This window comes from Hyaena hyaena, unplaced genomic scaffold, assembly GCF_003009895.1.
Source record: "Hyaena hyaena isolate Hyena2069 unplaced genomic scaffold, ASM300989v1 scaffold_179, whole genome shotgun sequence".
Lineage (NCBI taxonomy): Eukaryota > Metazoa > Chordata > Mammalia > Carnivora > Hyaenidae > Hyaena > Hyaena hyaena.
The window spans coordinates 562,884-577,712 of record NW_024080812.1 but is presented as its reverse complement, the minus strand read 5'-3'; the positions used below and the strand labels follow the sequence as shown (position 1 = coordinate 577,712).

The 14,829-nt window shown below is 54.6% G+C and overlaps 1 protein-coding gene and 1 long non-coding RNA gene across 2 annotated transcripts in view; one reads left to right on the top strand and one right to left on the bottom strand.

Annotated features, from left to right (window-relative positions):
* LOC120237406 lies at positions 1-8,569 on the bottom strand. Its single transcript, XR_005529942.1, has 3 exons — positions 8,390-8,569; positions 7,094-7,311; positions 1-799 (listed from the first exon to the last, which is right to left on the bottom strand). It is a non-coding gene; the product is annotated as an uncharacterized LOC120237406 (long non-coding RNA).
* Positions 8,570-10,153: 1,584 nt separating this feature from the next.
* The window catches only part of GALNT16 (polypeptide N-acetylgalactosaminyltransferase 16), an 89,977-nt gene continuing 85,301 nt past the window's right edge, over positions 10,154-14,829 (top strand). The window contains exon 1 of the mRNA XM_039240749.1: positions 10,154-10,437. Within this exon, the coding sequence (XP_039096680.1) occupies positions 10,261-10,437 (177 nt within the window). The 5' untranslated portion in view covers positions 10,154-10,260. The remainder of the gene's footprint in view (positions 10,438-14,829) is intronic.

Below are 14,829 nucleotides of genomic sequence, written 5' to 3'. Positions count from 1 at the left end.
TTCGTCTCTTGAAACATAGGATTGACCTCAGATTTATTTTGAAAAGCCAGCTTCTCTGGCAGGCAAAATTTGATTTGATTTGTACACTACATTTTTCAAGAATATAAATGTCATGCAAAGCAGAGAACTTATATTAAGCCCAGAACAGTATTTTACACAATTTACAAGCTCAAGAGCCAGGGAAGGAAGACTTCTCAAATGGAGAGAAACCAAAGCTTGATGGACAGACGGCTTTCCTCAGCCAGTTTTAGCTCCCAGCCTTACTTTGCACTCCTCTATGGCAGGTGGATGAGGAGTCAGGTCTTCCCCAGATTAAAGCTTCCCAAAGTTACACAGTCCAGAGAAAGGCGCGAGGCTGTGGGTATTTTCCAGCTCGGGTCCCCTGTGGTTTCCCTGGGGCCATTTTACCGGTGACATCCTTTGCTGCCCTCTTCTCTTTGTCTTGCTGCTGTCTCATCACCCAAGGCCTCTTCTGTCATCGTTGCAAATGTTCCCACTGGTCAGGGAGCTTGCTGTGAGCAGCCCTTTAGAGCAGCTGTCACATTTGAGCAGCACCTGCTTTCTGACAAGCTTGAAGACCAAATGAAGGAAGTCATTGAGAGTTTCCCAGTGGAAGCGAGAACACAAGCAGCCTTTGGGACGCAGATCAATGTGCTGTGCGTTTAGTGGCCTGGCAGCTCGTCTCAGGGGAGAGGGGGCTGATCCCCAGAGGGGGCAAGGATCTCGTGGTCTCAGCTCTGTCATCCGTGCAGGGTCCTAATGCTGGAATGGTTCCCGAAGCCTTTGGCTCCAGCCTTCCCTAGACGGGGAAACAGACCGAGGCAAAATGCCTGCTGTGTTTTAAATAGATCCTGCTTGCTGCAGCCAATAAGCCCAACAGCTTGGGAGGTGAACGACCCTTCCTGAGAGATTTCTGTCACACTGTTCCTCCTGCCTCCAGCCCCTCCCACACTGCCCCCTCCCAGCCCTCCTGCTCCTCCTCCCTGACCTGCCTCTTCTCGAAGCTCTCCTGATGGCTTCTTTTCAGGCCTGTCTGGTTTTAGTATTCATTACACTTTTATTGGTTTTCGCTCTCTGCTTTTTCCTTCCCTGAAGCTGTTTTACCTCATACTCTGTATCTTTTCATCTCTTGTGTCCACTCGGTCAAGTGCACGTCTCCATCTGCTGTCTCCATTGCTGCTCTGCCATGGCTTCTCAATTGTCCCCTTGTCCGTACCTTCCCATGGCCTGCTGGGGGACAGCCTGCCCTCACCTGGGCTCTGCTGACCCTGGAGAGAAGTTGGGTGCAGGGGTTTCGAATGGACCCTACCTTGAGCAATCCCAGTCATGGAGCAGGTGACACCGCCAGTCTGGGTAGTGGACCTCAAAGATGGCGGCTGTCACTGGGCAGTGTGGCAGTGAAATAGGTAAGTCAGAAGGGGGGAAATGGGGGACAATAGAAGTGACGATGGCCAGCACCCATTGAAGGTGATAATCAGAACAGGAGGTAGAAGAAGGAGGCCGGGTGGTAGCCAGCTGTCACAAGGGAAAGCTGAGCGGGGGCTCTACTAGGGGAGAAAACCAGGGGGGCGAGACCAGTGAGAGAGCCCAGCTCTACCAAGCAGAGGGTGTGGCCAGGTGAAAGGGGAGCCTCAAAGACCCTTTCTCCCCATGCATCTCTGGCCCTTTTGTTCTTTTTCCTTTCGTGTTCCTGCCCTCATGTTACATTAGCAGTAAACAAAACAAAACGCAGTCCGTCTTTGAAAGGGAATGACCAGACCTGGAGAATTTAAAGCTGGATGCATGCACTTCCCCATCTACTGGACTCTTGGGCCCCTTTGTGCATCAGGCTGCTGGAGCCGTGCACGCCAGCCCCTTACTGGGACACCTTGAGCGGAGTCCCTGTGCCAGCCTGACTGCCCAGCCAGCCGGAGACCCCGCAGCAAGGGCAGCCGGCAGCGGTGCGCGCCCGCAGAGCCCCTCCATGCACGGGGGCAGCAGGGAGCAGGGCTGTGGGCCAGCCCAGCCCAGCTAGAGGGCTGGGACCTCGTCTCGGGCAGGGCCTGGGCTGAGGGGTGGCTTCTGGGGTGTGACACCCGGCCCGTCATGGTCTCCTCCATGCCCAGGAGCTAAGCTGCAGAGAGGCCTGTGGTGGAAGAAAGAAAAAGGAAAACTCTTCTCTTGCTTAAAAAAAAAAAAAAAAAAACAACGTTTAAACTGAAGAGGTAATAAGTGCATGTGGCAAAAAATTCAAAAGATACAAACGAATGGATGATGAAAAGTCTCGCACTTCTGTTCTGAAGTCCCCTCTTTGGGCATCATGGATGTACCAATTTCTGCACATTCTCCTTTTTAGGTCTGTTAATCTACAAGTTTTTAGATTTTTGATCCAATGGAATATTTGAAACTGTTTGGATGTATATGTATGTATGTAATGTGTGTGGAAGGACTAAATGATAATAAAGAAACTTGTTTCTCAGTTTATTGCCAATAATTCTTGCTGGGGCAGGAATGGTTTGAAATATTAAAGTAACTGGGGCGCCTGGGTGGCTCAGTCGGGTAAGCATCCACCTTCAGCTCAGGTCATAACCTTGAGGTTTACGAGTTCAAGTCTTGCGTCGGGATCTGTGCTGGCAGCTCAGAACCTGGAGCCTGCTTCAGATTCTCTGTCTCCCTTTCTCTCTGCCCCTCCCCTACTGATGCTTTCTCTCTTTCTATTTCTCTCTCAAAAGTAAACATTTAAAAAAAAACAATTAAAAAAAATAACTAAATAGAGTCTTAAAATGCTAGCACCAGAAAGGACCTTCCAAGACCCTTTGTACCAAAGCCTTCATTTCAAACAGAAGAGGCCCAGAAAGTGACTTCTCCAGGGTGGCCAAGTGAGCTAATGGTACTTTTTAGGCCTTTGGAAAGATATGGATTCCGAAATGAAAGACAAATGATTGGGTATGGATTTAAAATTTTCCTCTGTTGAACACAAATATAGGGAAAAAACTCAGTAATTTCCAGGAAAACCCGAAGTCAAATTTCAAACTGAGAAATAGCATATGTGTGCGTGCACGCGCACGCACGCACACGGGCATTGGCGGTGGACAGAAGACAAAAGTCTGCAAAGTCTACTGTCTGTCGTCTGTCCTGCTGAGCTGGGCAGAGGCTGTGAGAGGCAGCATGACGTTACTCTGCTGAGGGACCTGCGTCCCTCAGACCTGGTGTCATCGGGCTAGAGGCAGAGGCAGAGACAGGCCCTGTTTGTTGGGCAGGAGGGCGACATGACCACCTGGACGTGGATAAGAGGACAGCCCACACACGGACCCCAGGCCAGAGACTCTGAGGGGTACGTGGAGGGGGCGCCTGGCCATGGCACTACGGAGCCCTGCCACCACTGCATCCGTGAGCACACACAGCCCCAACTGTTCATCCCACCTTCTGGGAAGAGACGCCCCAAGATGCATATGCTGACAAAAGGGCAGGATAATTTTTTAAAAATTCTGTCTGCTTTGACATCGGCTCCAGACATCGTGAACGACTTCAGTGTCCAAGCCAGATTGATGGGCCTTTTGATGGCTTCAGTGAGAGGGGGGCATGTATGACTGTAAACACTGGCAGTAAAAACCCTCAATTGCTTTGAAATGGTAAATTTCCAGGCAATGTGGATCTGATGTTACACGCCTCCTGCATTAACAGCTTTTTCTTCCTGTTCAATTATTTTGGCTGGTAAGGGAGTGGAAATTACACTTCAAAATATATCGATGGATATTTTCAGCCTTGCTGAGAGCTTCAAAATATGTACCAATCCCAGGAACATTCCCTTAATTTCCACCCCCCGAGTTTCCCAGGGAAAATGGAGGTATCAACTGCAGGCACAATTAGACCAAAGGAGCTACAAGGAACAGGGCTCTCTTTCCACGTCAGATTCTCTCTGGTCTTACTGCCTAATCTCTGAGCCAAATTTTGCTCCAGCCCTAAGTCTAGGGGTCCATGTTAATAAGCACCCAGTGATGGGGTCCTCGAAAAAGAAATGAGTATTCCCAAGAGCTTGGGTCCAGGGTCTTGAAACAGGTTACCTAATGGAAGCGGAAAAAACTGCCAATTCTCTGTGGCCCCATTTTCATTCGAGGGATCCAGAAGTCCTAATGTCATGCACATGGTTCTCTCCTATGCCTAGGTGCTGGGCAGTGCATTTGCCCCAGTTGTGCTTCTGGTTTTCTCCTCTCTACATGAACAGCTTCTTTCATTCTCCTTCCTAAGCACCAGACCTGGATTTACGGCTGCCTTTCTGGACAGACCACAGAGAAATCAAGTTCAGTTGAACATACCTCCCAAATCTGTTCCTCCTCCCACACTGCCCATTTCAGTTAATGGTTGGTTACCTTACACCAAAGCACTTGTCTCCTACACTAGAAATGCACATGCTATTCTTAATTTTTCTCTGTCCCCACTTCCAGCTGATCTCCACATCCTTTGAGTCCACCCTCTTTCTCTCCTCCAGTTTCTGCCCTCATCCAGGCCCACAGCACTGCTTGCTTGGACCATTACAGTCTCATTGTAACCCCCAGCCATTCGTCTCCAGCCTCCTCACTAAAATTTATCACTGATCATCTCATTCCCTGTTTTAGAATCGTGGGTGGCTCCCCACGGCTTACCAGAGTAAGTTCAAATTTCCTATAAAGACCCAGCAGACGTCTGTTAACTGGTCAACTCCTACCCCTCAAACCTCATTGCCGTCACCGCCCCCTACCCCACCCACCCAATCCCCTCCCCGTTTCCTGTGCTGCCATGCACCTGCACATCTCAGTGCCCTTTGTTTGCCTCTTCCTCTTCCCAGAACATTCTTCCACCTCTCGCCTACCTGCCTGTCCTTTAAGACAGCTCTCAGATGACTTCTTCCTTGAAGAAGCCCCCTGGAGAGTTCCATTATAGCCTCTTGTGACAAATCTATGTGTATCTCCCCATGGTCAGTTACTGGGCTGCTCAGAAGCTGCGATCAGCTTTTGTTCATTCTTGTGTCCTTGGAACATAGAATTGCCTGGCGTGGTAAGCACTCGAGCAGGAAAGGACGGGACTGAGAATACCACCCCAGTGCGTAAACAGGCTTTCCCGTCCGAGCAGGCGTAGGGCATTTTCGTGCGACAGAAGGGGGAGTAGGAGCGGCCTGCCACCCTAGGTATTTATTCACTCCTTTGCTCATTGCTCACATATTCAGAGAGTGCAGCCACGATGCCCAAATACTGTGCTAGAGACCAGGGGCACAAAAGAAGGCTGCCAGGCCCTGCTCAGAGGAATTCCCACTCAAGGGTGAGAGACGGGCATGTGACAAGGACTGCCCTGGCATTTTGGGCCATCTGTTCTGTTCTGAGGACCTTTGTCACTCATCTTCGCGGGAGCCATGCAGAGAGGGAAGGGCCGAAGGAGAACATGATAAGAGATGGGGAGGTCAGGGAGGCCTTGGAAAGGACTCTGCCTCCGGGACCAATTCTGCTGACCAGCTGGCTCTATTTATGCATTTCTCCTTTGTAGAAATTCCTTACTGTTAAGAAAAAGCATCTGAAACATTTCTAATTAGTCCTCAGCCTCTGCATTCTTACTTATTATTTCCAAATGCAACAGCTGGCTCATTCCATGATCAGTAATAATATTGGGGGTTCCTGCAGTTAATCCCCCAGAACCAGGGTCCCTCCCCCAACTTCTGATGGAACCACAGAGGATCTTTCACACACACACACCCCCATCGTGGCTCAGCAGCGTTTGCCACCCCCCACCCCGTCCCCTGGTTGCAGGGTGGGGCAGCTTTCCCGAGGAAGCACTGTTGGGGAGCCCGGGTTACTCACTGCGCTGGCCCACGCCGACCCCAGACAAGCCACTCCCTGTCTCTGGGCTCCAGTCCTGCACTGTCTTTCAGGTGCCGGACTTTAGAGAGAATTGGATGCCGCACTGCAGCTACTACTTCCCTCCCTTCCATCAACAAGTACTTAATGAGCATGTACTAAGTGCGGCTACGTGCCAGCTGGCAGTGGGGAGCCTCTGTGCCATGGATGGCTGGGTGGCCTCTGAAGGCACGGGTCCTGCCTTCCTCACAGGGTCATTGTGAGTACTCTGCCATCGTGCTTTGGCACAGCACCTGTTGCGTGGTGACATTCTGTTCCCCGCCTCTGTCTCCTTTCCTGCTTAGAGCAGACATGGGGGTCTAACCAGTCTCCCTCACCCACCCTCTGGGTCCCCACTGCAGCTGCAGACAGGGCAAGAAGCTTCTAGGCCCACTAGTCTCAAGGATAATGGGTATGCTGGTGAGAATGGATGCAGCTGGGGCCCTGCGCTCGGCCTCTCCCCTGCCCTCCCCAGGCCGCTCAGCACGGGCTCTGAAGGGGGGTGGGCAGGCGGGGCAGCATGATCATCCTTGTTCGGCCTGTCTGGGGTCTCTTCTCCTTCGTAGCACTGCTGAGCAGCCTCGTGCACGAGCTCCCTGCCCCAGCAGCCACCAGCAGTGCCTGGGAAGGGGCCGAGCTGGGGTGGGGGCCTGAGTTGGTTACCAGCAGTGGGTTTACATGCTTTATTTCTCACCTTTACCAACAGTGCAGCAAGTTAAGGGCTGTCAGCACCCCTTACAATTGAGGAAACTGAGGGTAAGAGTTTGCCCAAGCCACTCTCCTAATGTGTGACAAAACTGGCATTTGAATGCAGGCTGTCCAACTCCAGAGCTAGGGTCTCATCGGAACTATACGCCCTATCCCTCCTCTGTTATCCACCCCCACATCAAATGCACGGGGGCAGAGAGTTCCCTGGGAGCACCAGGGGCACACGGCTTTCCCAGCTCACCTGAGTGCTGGCTTTGCTGGCTTTAAAAGAGAAGGGACCATGCCGGAGAATAATGCCACAAGGGAGAAACTGTCCAAGGAACCAGAAGTCCAAAAGGGCGCACAGTTAAAGGGACCTCAGAGGTCATCTCCCGGCATGCCTCCTTTCCCAGAGGAGAAAATTGAAGGCCCAGCGGGGAAGTAAGGTCCCTGCATACAGAACTTCTGACCACCCTACAGACTGGCCAGTGTGCTCAGCAGCCCTGTCCTTGGACCCAGACAGTAGCATAGAGAATGGACTCAAACCTAGCCCCACCTCTCACCTACATACGGCTTTTCGGCAATCAAGAGCATCGCAAAGTCCTGGTATGCGGGTTGTGGGTGCTCCAGAGATCACATGTGTGAGGAGTGGGCACCTGCTGGGTACCCAGTGAACGGCGGCTCATTATCCCTCTTGTTGTTTTCCAAGTTCAATGCGTGGTGGGCAACACCAAGTCTCTCAGGTGTTGCTTTGATTCTGTGGCTCTACTGGAATCCATTCCTAGGACCAGAGAGGAAACAATGCTTCCTGTTATCTCTGAACACTGAAATCCATCTCATGGAGGGCTGGGCCTTGGCCTGCACCTGCTTAGAATTCAAATCTAGGAGAAAAACCATGGGTTGTAGCTGAGGCAGCAGGTGCTAGTTCCCAGCTCTTTCAGCGTGCTGTGGCTTCGGGCCCATTGCTTAGCCTCCGCCTGTGTCAAGTTTCTATTGGCCAAATGAGCATGGTAATGACCTGCTCCTTATGCCACCCCCACTCCCTGCCACCGTGGGAAGTTTATTATGTCTATCTAAGGAAGGGCTGGCTCTGAAGTCTAACATCATCCAGAGAGGCTATGTCTCTCTGGAGCTTTTGGATGGTGCTGGGGGTGGAGGGGGCAGGGGGGAGAGGAAACAGCCTTCTTTTGGGGACAGAGCTACCAGGGCGTGACAATTGTTTTCAGAGGTGTAGCATCCTCACCACTGACCCCTGGCGAATAAGAGGTGAGACATGTGGCAAACTCTACGTGCCGCTTCCCTCCCTCACCTCATACAGCCCTCCTTCCAGAGCCACCAGAAACCTCATCAGCCTGACTCTGGTCTCTGGCTTCATTCCCCAGACTAGGCGTGAGTTTGGAGCTTCTCCTGAGGGGTTGGTGGGGTGTCTCTGGGTCCCACATCCTCTCACCTGGTTTTCTCAAGACCAAAGGCAACTAGACACACATAGGCCAGGCTGGGCTGAGGGAGGCAGCAGAAGGTCATTCCTTAAGTCTTTCCACCTGGCTGACCTGAGAGCCTGTGTGGAAGCGGGGACACCAGAGGGGCCATTTTCTCACATGTTCTTGTTGTTTGGAGATGCTGTGGGGCCTGACCCTTAAGCAACAAACTTTCCCTGGCTTCCCAGAGAGGACATGACCACTGGGTCAAGCCCATGGCCCCTGTGGAAACCAGGCTATGGCTTGGTGGTGGTTTTCTCCATCCATGGGAATGAATCTGGGCCCCTACTTCAATCTAATTAAGCTCCCCAGACAAGAGACACCTGGGACAGCAAGGCTGGCCCACTGCTCGGGGCCAGTGGCCTCCTCACACCCACCTACCGTTGTTCCTGACCGCCGCGTGGCTCGGGCCTCAGACTCCCTGCTACTCATTGTGAGGCTCTCTTTGTACGTTCTCTTTCCAGGGTCGTATTCTTGGGTCTTTTTGGACTGGTGTACGTGTCCTCGTGGTTAGTTTTCTGAGTCAGGAAGCGGGTACTACAATTGCAACAATGATCTTTCTGCAGCAAATCTTATTAGGGTTTTCTTTCTTCATCTTACTTCATTCCAACAGAAATGTACGAAGCATGTATAACATGCAAGGTTCAGTCCCACACACTGGAGAAACAGGGGAAAATGAGTGGTGCTGATGGGGGTGGTTGGGGGAAGGCATGACTGTGCCCTCCCCTTTGCCTGATTCCTAAGGCAGCTTCACTTAGAGGCCAGGAACTTATGTGGGTTGGGACCCCGTGTGGGAGCCAGCGTCCTGTAGCACCGGCAAGAACTAAACTCCCTGCTAACTCTGACCCTGGCATTCAAGGGCCCCTGCTCAAGGTCAACTCCCACCAGGTCCTTTCCGCATCCTGGCCCCAGCAATACCAAGCAGCTCTTGTCCTTGAACGCATCAAAGACTGCCATCCTCTGGACCTCTGCTCTGGCTATTCATGCATCCGATACCTCCCCCTGCCCTACCTCTTCAGAATTTATTCAAGAGCTTATCCAAAGACCCCCTTGCAATGCAATATTGCCTCCCTACTTGGTTTATGCAGCATCTATTCACTGTGAGTCTGCTCTGTGGCCGACACTGTGCTGGTCTCCTAGTCCATACTTCCTTCTGCTCTGGACAGGAGAGCAGTATTCTCAATGCCTCCAGGCCTGGGGCAAGTGATTACTGTGTCCGTGTCTCAGCACGGTGTTTGCACTTTATGGAAAGTGCAAACGGAGAGTCGGCTTCTAGACTGGGCTCTGCCCACTAATTAGTCGTGTGGCCTCTGGCCAATCTTCCAGCCTCTCTGGCCTCCTTTCTTCCTGGGGAAATAGTGGTGACGACACCTCACGGTTGTGCAGGGGGCAGTGAGAGGTCTGGAGGGGAGCCTTATGAAAGCTGGGAGCCCCACGCCAGCGGAAGATGTGCAGGGGTTGTACCCCCATTCTCCTTTCACTGGCCGTGAAGCCGAGTCGCGTCCCCTTCGCTCTCTTCGAATGTCAAGTGCACCAGCTTCCAATCCCTCCTCGCGGCCGGCCCTCGGCCGGCTCGGAATCCTAGGCTGCGGAGGATTCCCGTGCAAACTCCACTCTCCTCCCGCCCAGCCATCCCTTCCCAAGGCCTCGCCGAACACACCTTAAACCCCGCGCCAGAGCGCAGTTCGGAGCGCAGCCTAGAACTGCAGCTTCGCGGCTCGGGCCCGGGCCGGGGTCGCGCATCTCCAGCCGGTGACTCAGGGCCGCTCGGGCGGGGGGTGGATGGAGGTAGGCGGGACCGACCAGGGCCGCGCGGGGGCAGCCGCCTGGTCCTCGGTCGCCGAGCGGTGGGAGCAGAGGCTGTCTCTGGCCCATCGCCATTCCACCGCGGGCGTCTGGCTCCCCGGGCCTGGCTCGCGCACCGCTTCGCACCCGCCGCGCTCCTCTCCCGGTGCGCAGCGGCCCGGGCAGCCGGCGGGGACTGGAGCTCGGGGCGGGCTCTGCGCGCCAATGAATGGGCGCCCGGGGGACGCGCGCGCTCGGGGCTGAAGGGCATTAGGACCGTGAGGATCGCTCCGCGCTCCTGTCTCTCCCTATCACCCCCCACCCCCCACCTCTCTCCCTTTTCTGCTCTGCAGGACTGAGCAGCCAGGCGCGAGCGAAAACAAACAGCTGGGGCTGCGAGCGCCCCCACCCCGGCCCCGAGAGCAAGCCGGCCCGGGGCCCCCACTCGGGGCGCCCGCCCGCCCACCATGAGGAAGATCCGCGCCAATGCCATCGCCATCCTGACCGTAGCCTGGATCCTGGGCACTTTCTACTACTTATGGCAGGACAACCGAGCCCACGCAGCATCCTCCGGCGGCCGGGTCGCTCAGAGGGCCGGCCGGAGGCCCGAGCAGCTCCGCGAGGACCGCACCATCCCGCTCATTGTGAGTACGCCCTGCGCGCCGGGCTACCGGCCGGGGAGCCGCGGCGCGCGTCCTTAGCCCCGCGCGGCTGCAGAGGGCGCGGGGCCGGGGGCTGCGTGCCCGCCGCACCCTGCCGGCTTTGTATATGTTGGAGCATTCCTGCCCGTTGTTATGGCAACCTCTGTCGGGCCAGCGGGGCCGGGGCGCACGGATGGAGGGAGGGTGACAGCGGGTGGGGGCTGGGAGAAAGTGCTGCAAGTTTGGTGGGCCCGGTGTGCGCGCGCGGCTAGGAACGTGGCTCTCTGGGCACTGCGCCGCCGGGGCCGGGGACCGGCGGTCGGGGGCTGTCCGCACCTCGTCCGCCCCGGGAAGGCGGCTGGACGATGCGCGAAGAGAGCCGGCAGTGGGAACCTCGTGCCGCTGAGCGCGTAGGTGGCCGTGCGCACCCCCTCTCCAGTCTCCTGGGGGCAAAGGACGTGGGGTGGGGGCGCTGAGTTATGTAGGGTCTCTAGGGGCGCAGGGGGCTTTGCGCCCCCTTTTCAACACAGGTCAACTTGAACTTGCTTCTTTGGCACGGAGGACTCCCCACTAAAACCCGCGGCATTCTCCGGGTCCGGGAAAGGTCTCTTTCTGTTTGCGCTCCTCACCCCAACACGAGGGTCCATCACGATGGGTTTGCTGGCAGCGTGTGCACTAGGGCTGGGAGATTCCCTCTTTCGAGGTCGGCCCCGCGACACCAGTGCGAGCAAGGAAACAAAGGTGGCGGAGCACGGCGGGGGCCTCCGTGGTGCTGCTGGGGCCCTAGACGCTCGGGGGACTTAGGCTGAGGCGTTCGGAGACCCCGCCGCCCTGCAGGGGGCGTGCCTGCCGCCGCCTCTGCCCGGGCCCCTCGTGACAGCTCGGTGTAGCAGGGGCACCTGTTGAGGCGGGAGGCTCTGGGACCCGCGGAGAGGCTCTGCCCGGCCGGCCGACCCAGCCGGTGGCGGGCAAGAGACTTCGGCTACACCCCCCCCCCGCCCCCCGCGAGACGAGCGGCTGGGCTGGGGCAGCTTGGCCAGGAGAGAACCAGGAGGAGGGAGAGCAAAGTGCGGGGCCGAGGGTGGGAGAATAGAGCCGAGTGGCCATTCTGGTGGGAAATAACTGGGCCTGGGGAGGGAAGGGCGTGGCACTGCTCCGGGAGGTTGCAGGTTCAGGAGGGTGAAGGCTTGTGTGGACTAGAATCTGATATATTTGTGCAAAGGCAGCTGAGCCCCAGGAATACGGTGGAGGCGGGTGTTAGTGTGGAAGTGTTCTATTCCCATCCTGCCCCAGATGCCGGGTCTTGTTATCCCCCTGGGAAGAAGTAAAAATCTGCAAAGGAACCGTATTTCCCAGCTTTGCCTGAGGAGACCTTGGGGTGTATGGGTTTTCTAGCCCCCGCCTCCAACTCCCAGATCCCTGTCAGGTTGAACTCTCTGGGGGTGAGTCCGATTAGGTGGAGGGTTCTCTTCTAGGCTGAGGATCCCTCTCACTAGGAACTGTTTCCAAAGCAGTTTGAGGATGTTTGGACCGAAAGGCTGATGAGGATACAGCCAAGCCTCCAGTGTAAGGACCCCAGAGTGTTGGGCTTTGGGCAGCCGGACAGGCTGGAGTGGGAAGTGGCCAAATCGGTAGTGGCCCCAGACCCGCAGGGAGCTTGCACAGCACCGATCCGTACAAGCTGCCCGGTTCTCACACCGGGAGAGGGCCAGCCCGGGGCTCAGGGTCGGTGGGCTCAGAGCACCAGGGGAGAAGCAGGCTGGCCAGATGTTCTGTCCTTCTATGGTGATGTGTTGGGAGGAGGGTCTGAGCTGGAGGGGGAGGAGGAGGGGAGAAAGGAGAGGAGGGGAACAGAAGGGAGGGGAAGACCAAGAAACTGCTGCTGGTGAGTCTTCTCACCTTTGCCTCTGCTTCAGAATCCTGACCTTGCCCTTGGACCTCTCCCCACTCCTCCTTCCTTCTGAGATCAGCCGGGAGGGCCACTCAGAAGCCCTGGAAGGGTGTGCTGGGCTCTGCGGGAGGCACAAGGCACTTGTTTTGAGGGCTGGAATTGGAGGTCATGGGCGGCCCCAGTGAGCATCCCCTGGCCCTCTCCTTGTCCTCCTGGGGTTTGATTTGCCGCAGATTAGGAAAGGGCGTTGAACTGGAAGTGAAGTTTAAAGTGTGAACGGTTGTCAGGGAGATCCCAGAGCAGGGAGGAGGGGTGCAAGAAGAGAGGGAGAGTGGGGATTCCCCAGGAGGGAGCCCCAGACAGTTCTCTGGCCACTTACAGGCTTGACCAGCTACCTCTCTGTTCTTAAATTTTAGCCCTGGGTGTCTGTCTGTTTTATAGGCATTGATCCCTGGTCGCACACCTCCCTAGACACAGCCTTGCATTTTCTTCCTACCTTCTGAGGTATTTCCAGGGGGTTCTTAGTCATATATGCCATCACACAGGGACTATGCTGGAAGCTTCTTACATCCCCACATTGATGCACACAGAAAGACTTAAGTACTTGTTAGGCAAATCAGGTAGGATTTCTGCCCATCTCTGGTAGCGGCCAAGCCTCATAACACCCCCCTGCCCCCAGTATTTTGTTCCGAGCTCCAATCTGACTATAACTAAGGAAAGAGGGGACTACATGTTCCTTTTCTCTGAGAGAAGAATCCAATGTCCAACTTGAAAGGGGTAGGTGCAGCTAAGGACTGCTCCCTCCCCAGACGCCGCGGCAAACCTCTCACAGGTCTTCTTGCCATTCCAGAACATGTCCCCGTCTACTTGGGCCAGGGCACTGCATGTGGATTTTCAAATTCTTAGGGGATGATGTGGCCAGCCCTGCCGACAGAGGCTGAGAAAATTCAGACAAACGTCATCGTCACTCCCCTGGGGAACAGAGAGCAGAGCTGGGAAAGGGAGGGTCTGCATAACAGCCTGGGCCAGGGGGTAGTTCTGCCTTTACACTGTCTGGGCTATTCGAAGCCAGCCAAGTTGTTTCTGGACCTTGGAGGCGCTGTTTGGCATTGTGGGGTGTCGGCATGGCAACCGTATGGCTTGATTTCTGCAGGAGGTCCTGATTTTTAATATTCTGCCCTGCTGTCAGCCCATGTGTCACAAATTCTGATGTGAAAAATTGGTAATGGGATGTGTGAAACTATAGGGAGATCCCGACTCCATCCCTCAACGGCTGCTTGCGATGTGGCTGGGTTTGTGATTTCTTCATGCTGTATTTTACGGGCAAGGCAGTGGCTTTGAGGAAATCCACTCGAATTGATGCATGCTGGCCCTGAGCAGCAGCTAAAGCAGGCGGCTGAGCAGACGCGGCTGGCCTTCAGTCTTCAGACCTCACAGTCAGAAAGAACCTTTGTGATTGGTTTGGCACCTGGGTGTCCCACATGCAGTTCTCTAAGACGCACGGGTGGGATGCTACAGTGTTACACGGAGTTTTGCTTTACAGACATATTTTTTTTTAATTTTTTAAATGTTTATTTATTTTTTGAGAGAGGAAGAGAGTGGGAGCGAGGGAGTGCAGAGAGAGGGAGACACAGAATCAGAAGCAGGCTCCAGGCTCTGAGCTGTCAGCACAGAGCCCGACACGGGGCTTGAACCCACGAACCACGAGATCGTGACGTGAGCCAAAGTCAGACACTTAAGTGACTGAGCCACCCAGGCCCCCCTACAGACATATTTTTTAAAAGGCTGTCCATTATGAATATTTTCGGGAGAGGGGTACTCATTTGCAACGTTTCCTGTTTGGAACCCTAGAACTTTTAGGCGAGAGTTTTCCTAAACTGGAGTTTCTCATCCTACAATTGGAATACTGCTGATTAACCATGGACAACATACTGATATCTCTGCACCTTGGTTATTTATGTTATATTGGGGTTAAATGACTTGTAAGGTTTGTTGATCCTTGGATAAGCTGATGAGAGCCTCATTTCTAGAAGCAAATGAATGGCTTTCAGGGAATTTTCCCAAAGAGTGTTGTGAGGTTTCTTGCTCGTGGAGGGACATGCCCCTGTCCAGAGGAGGTCCCACGGGAACCCTGGAGTCCTCGCAGGGACCCCGCTTCCCTAGCAGGAGGGGACACAGACGATGGCTTTTCTGGTGCTGTCCTCTGAGAGCAGAGGCTTCAGTCAGATCTGGATGAGTTTATATTTTATTTATAATGTGTGCATTTCAGAGCTGTGGGAATACGGCTTGCCTAAATGACAGAAAATGATTTTATGTGTCATTCATCTGGGTGCCACACACAAGAAAGAGGGAGGGGGAGGGAGATGCACAAATACCCACAATTCCTTTTGCCAAAGTGTTCAGATTGGAAGGGCCTGGTTGCCCGTCACTGGGGTCCCATCTGGGTCATGTTGAGACCCGCTCGTAGGACTTGGGGACAGCACAGAGCCACCAAGACCGGTAAG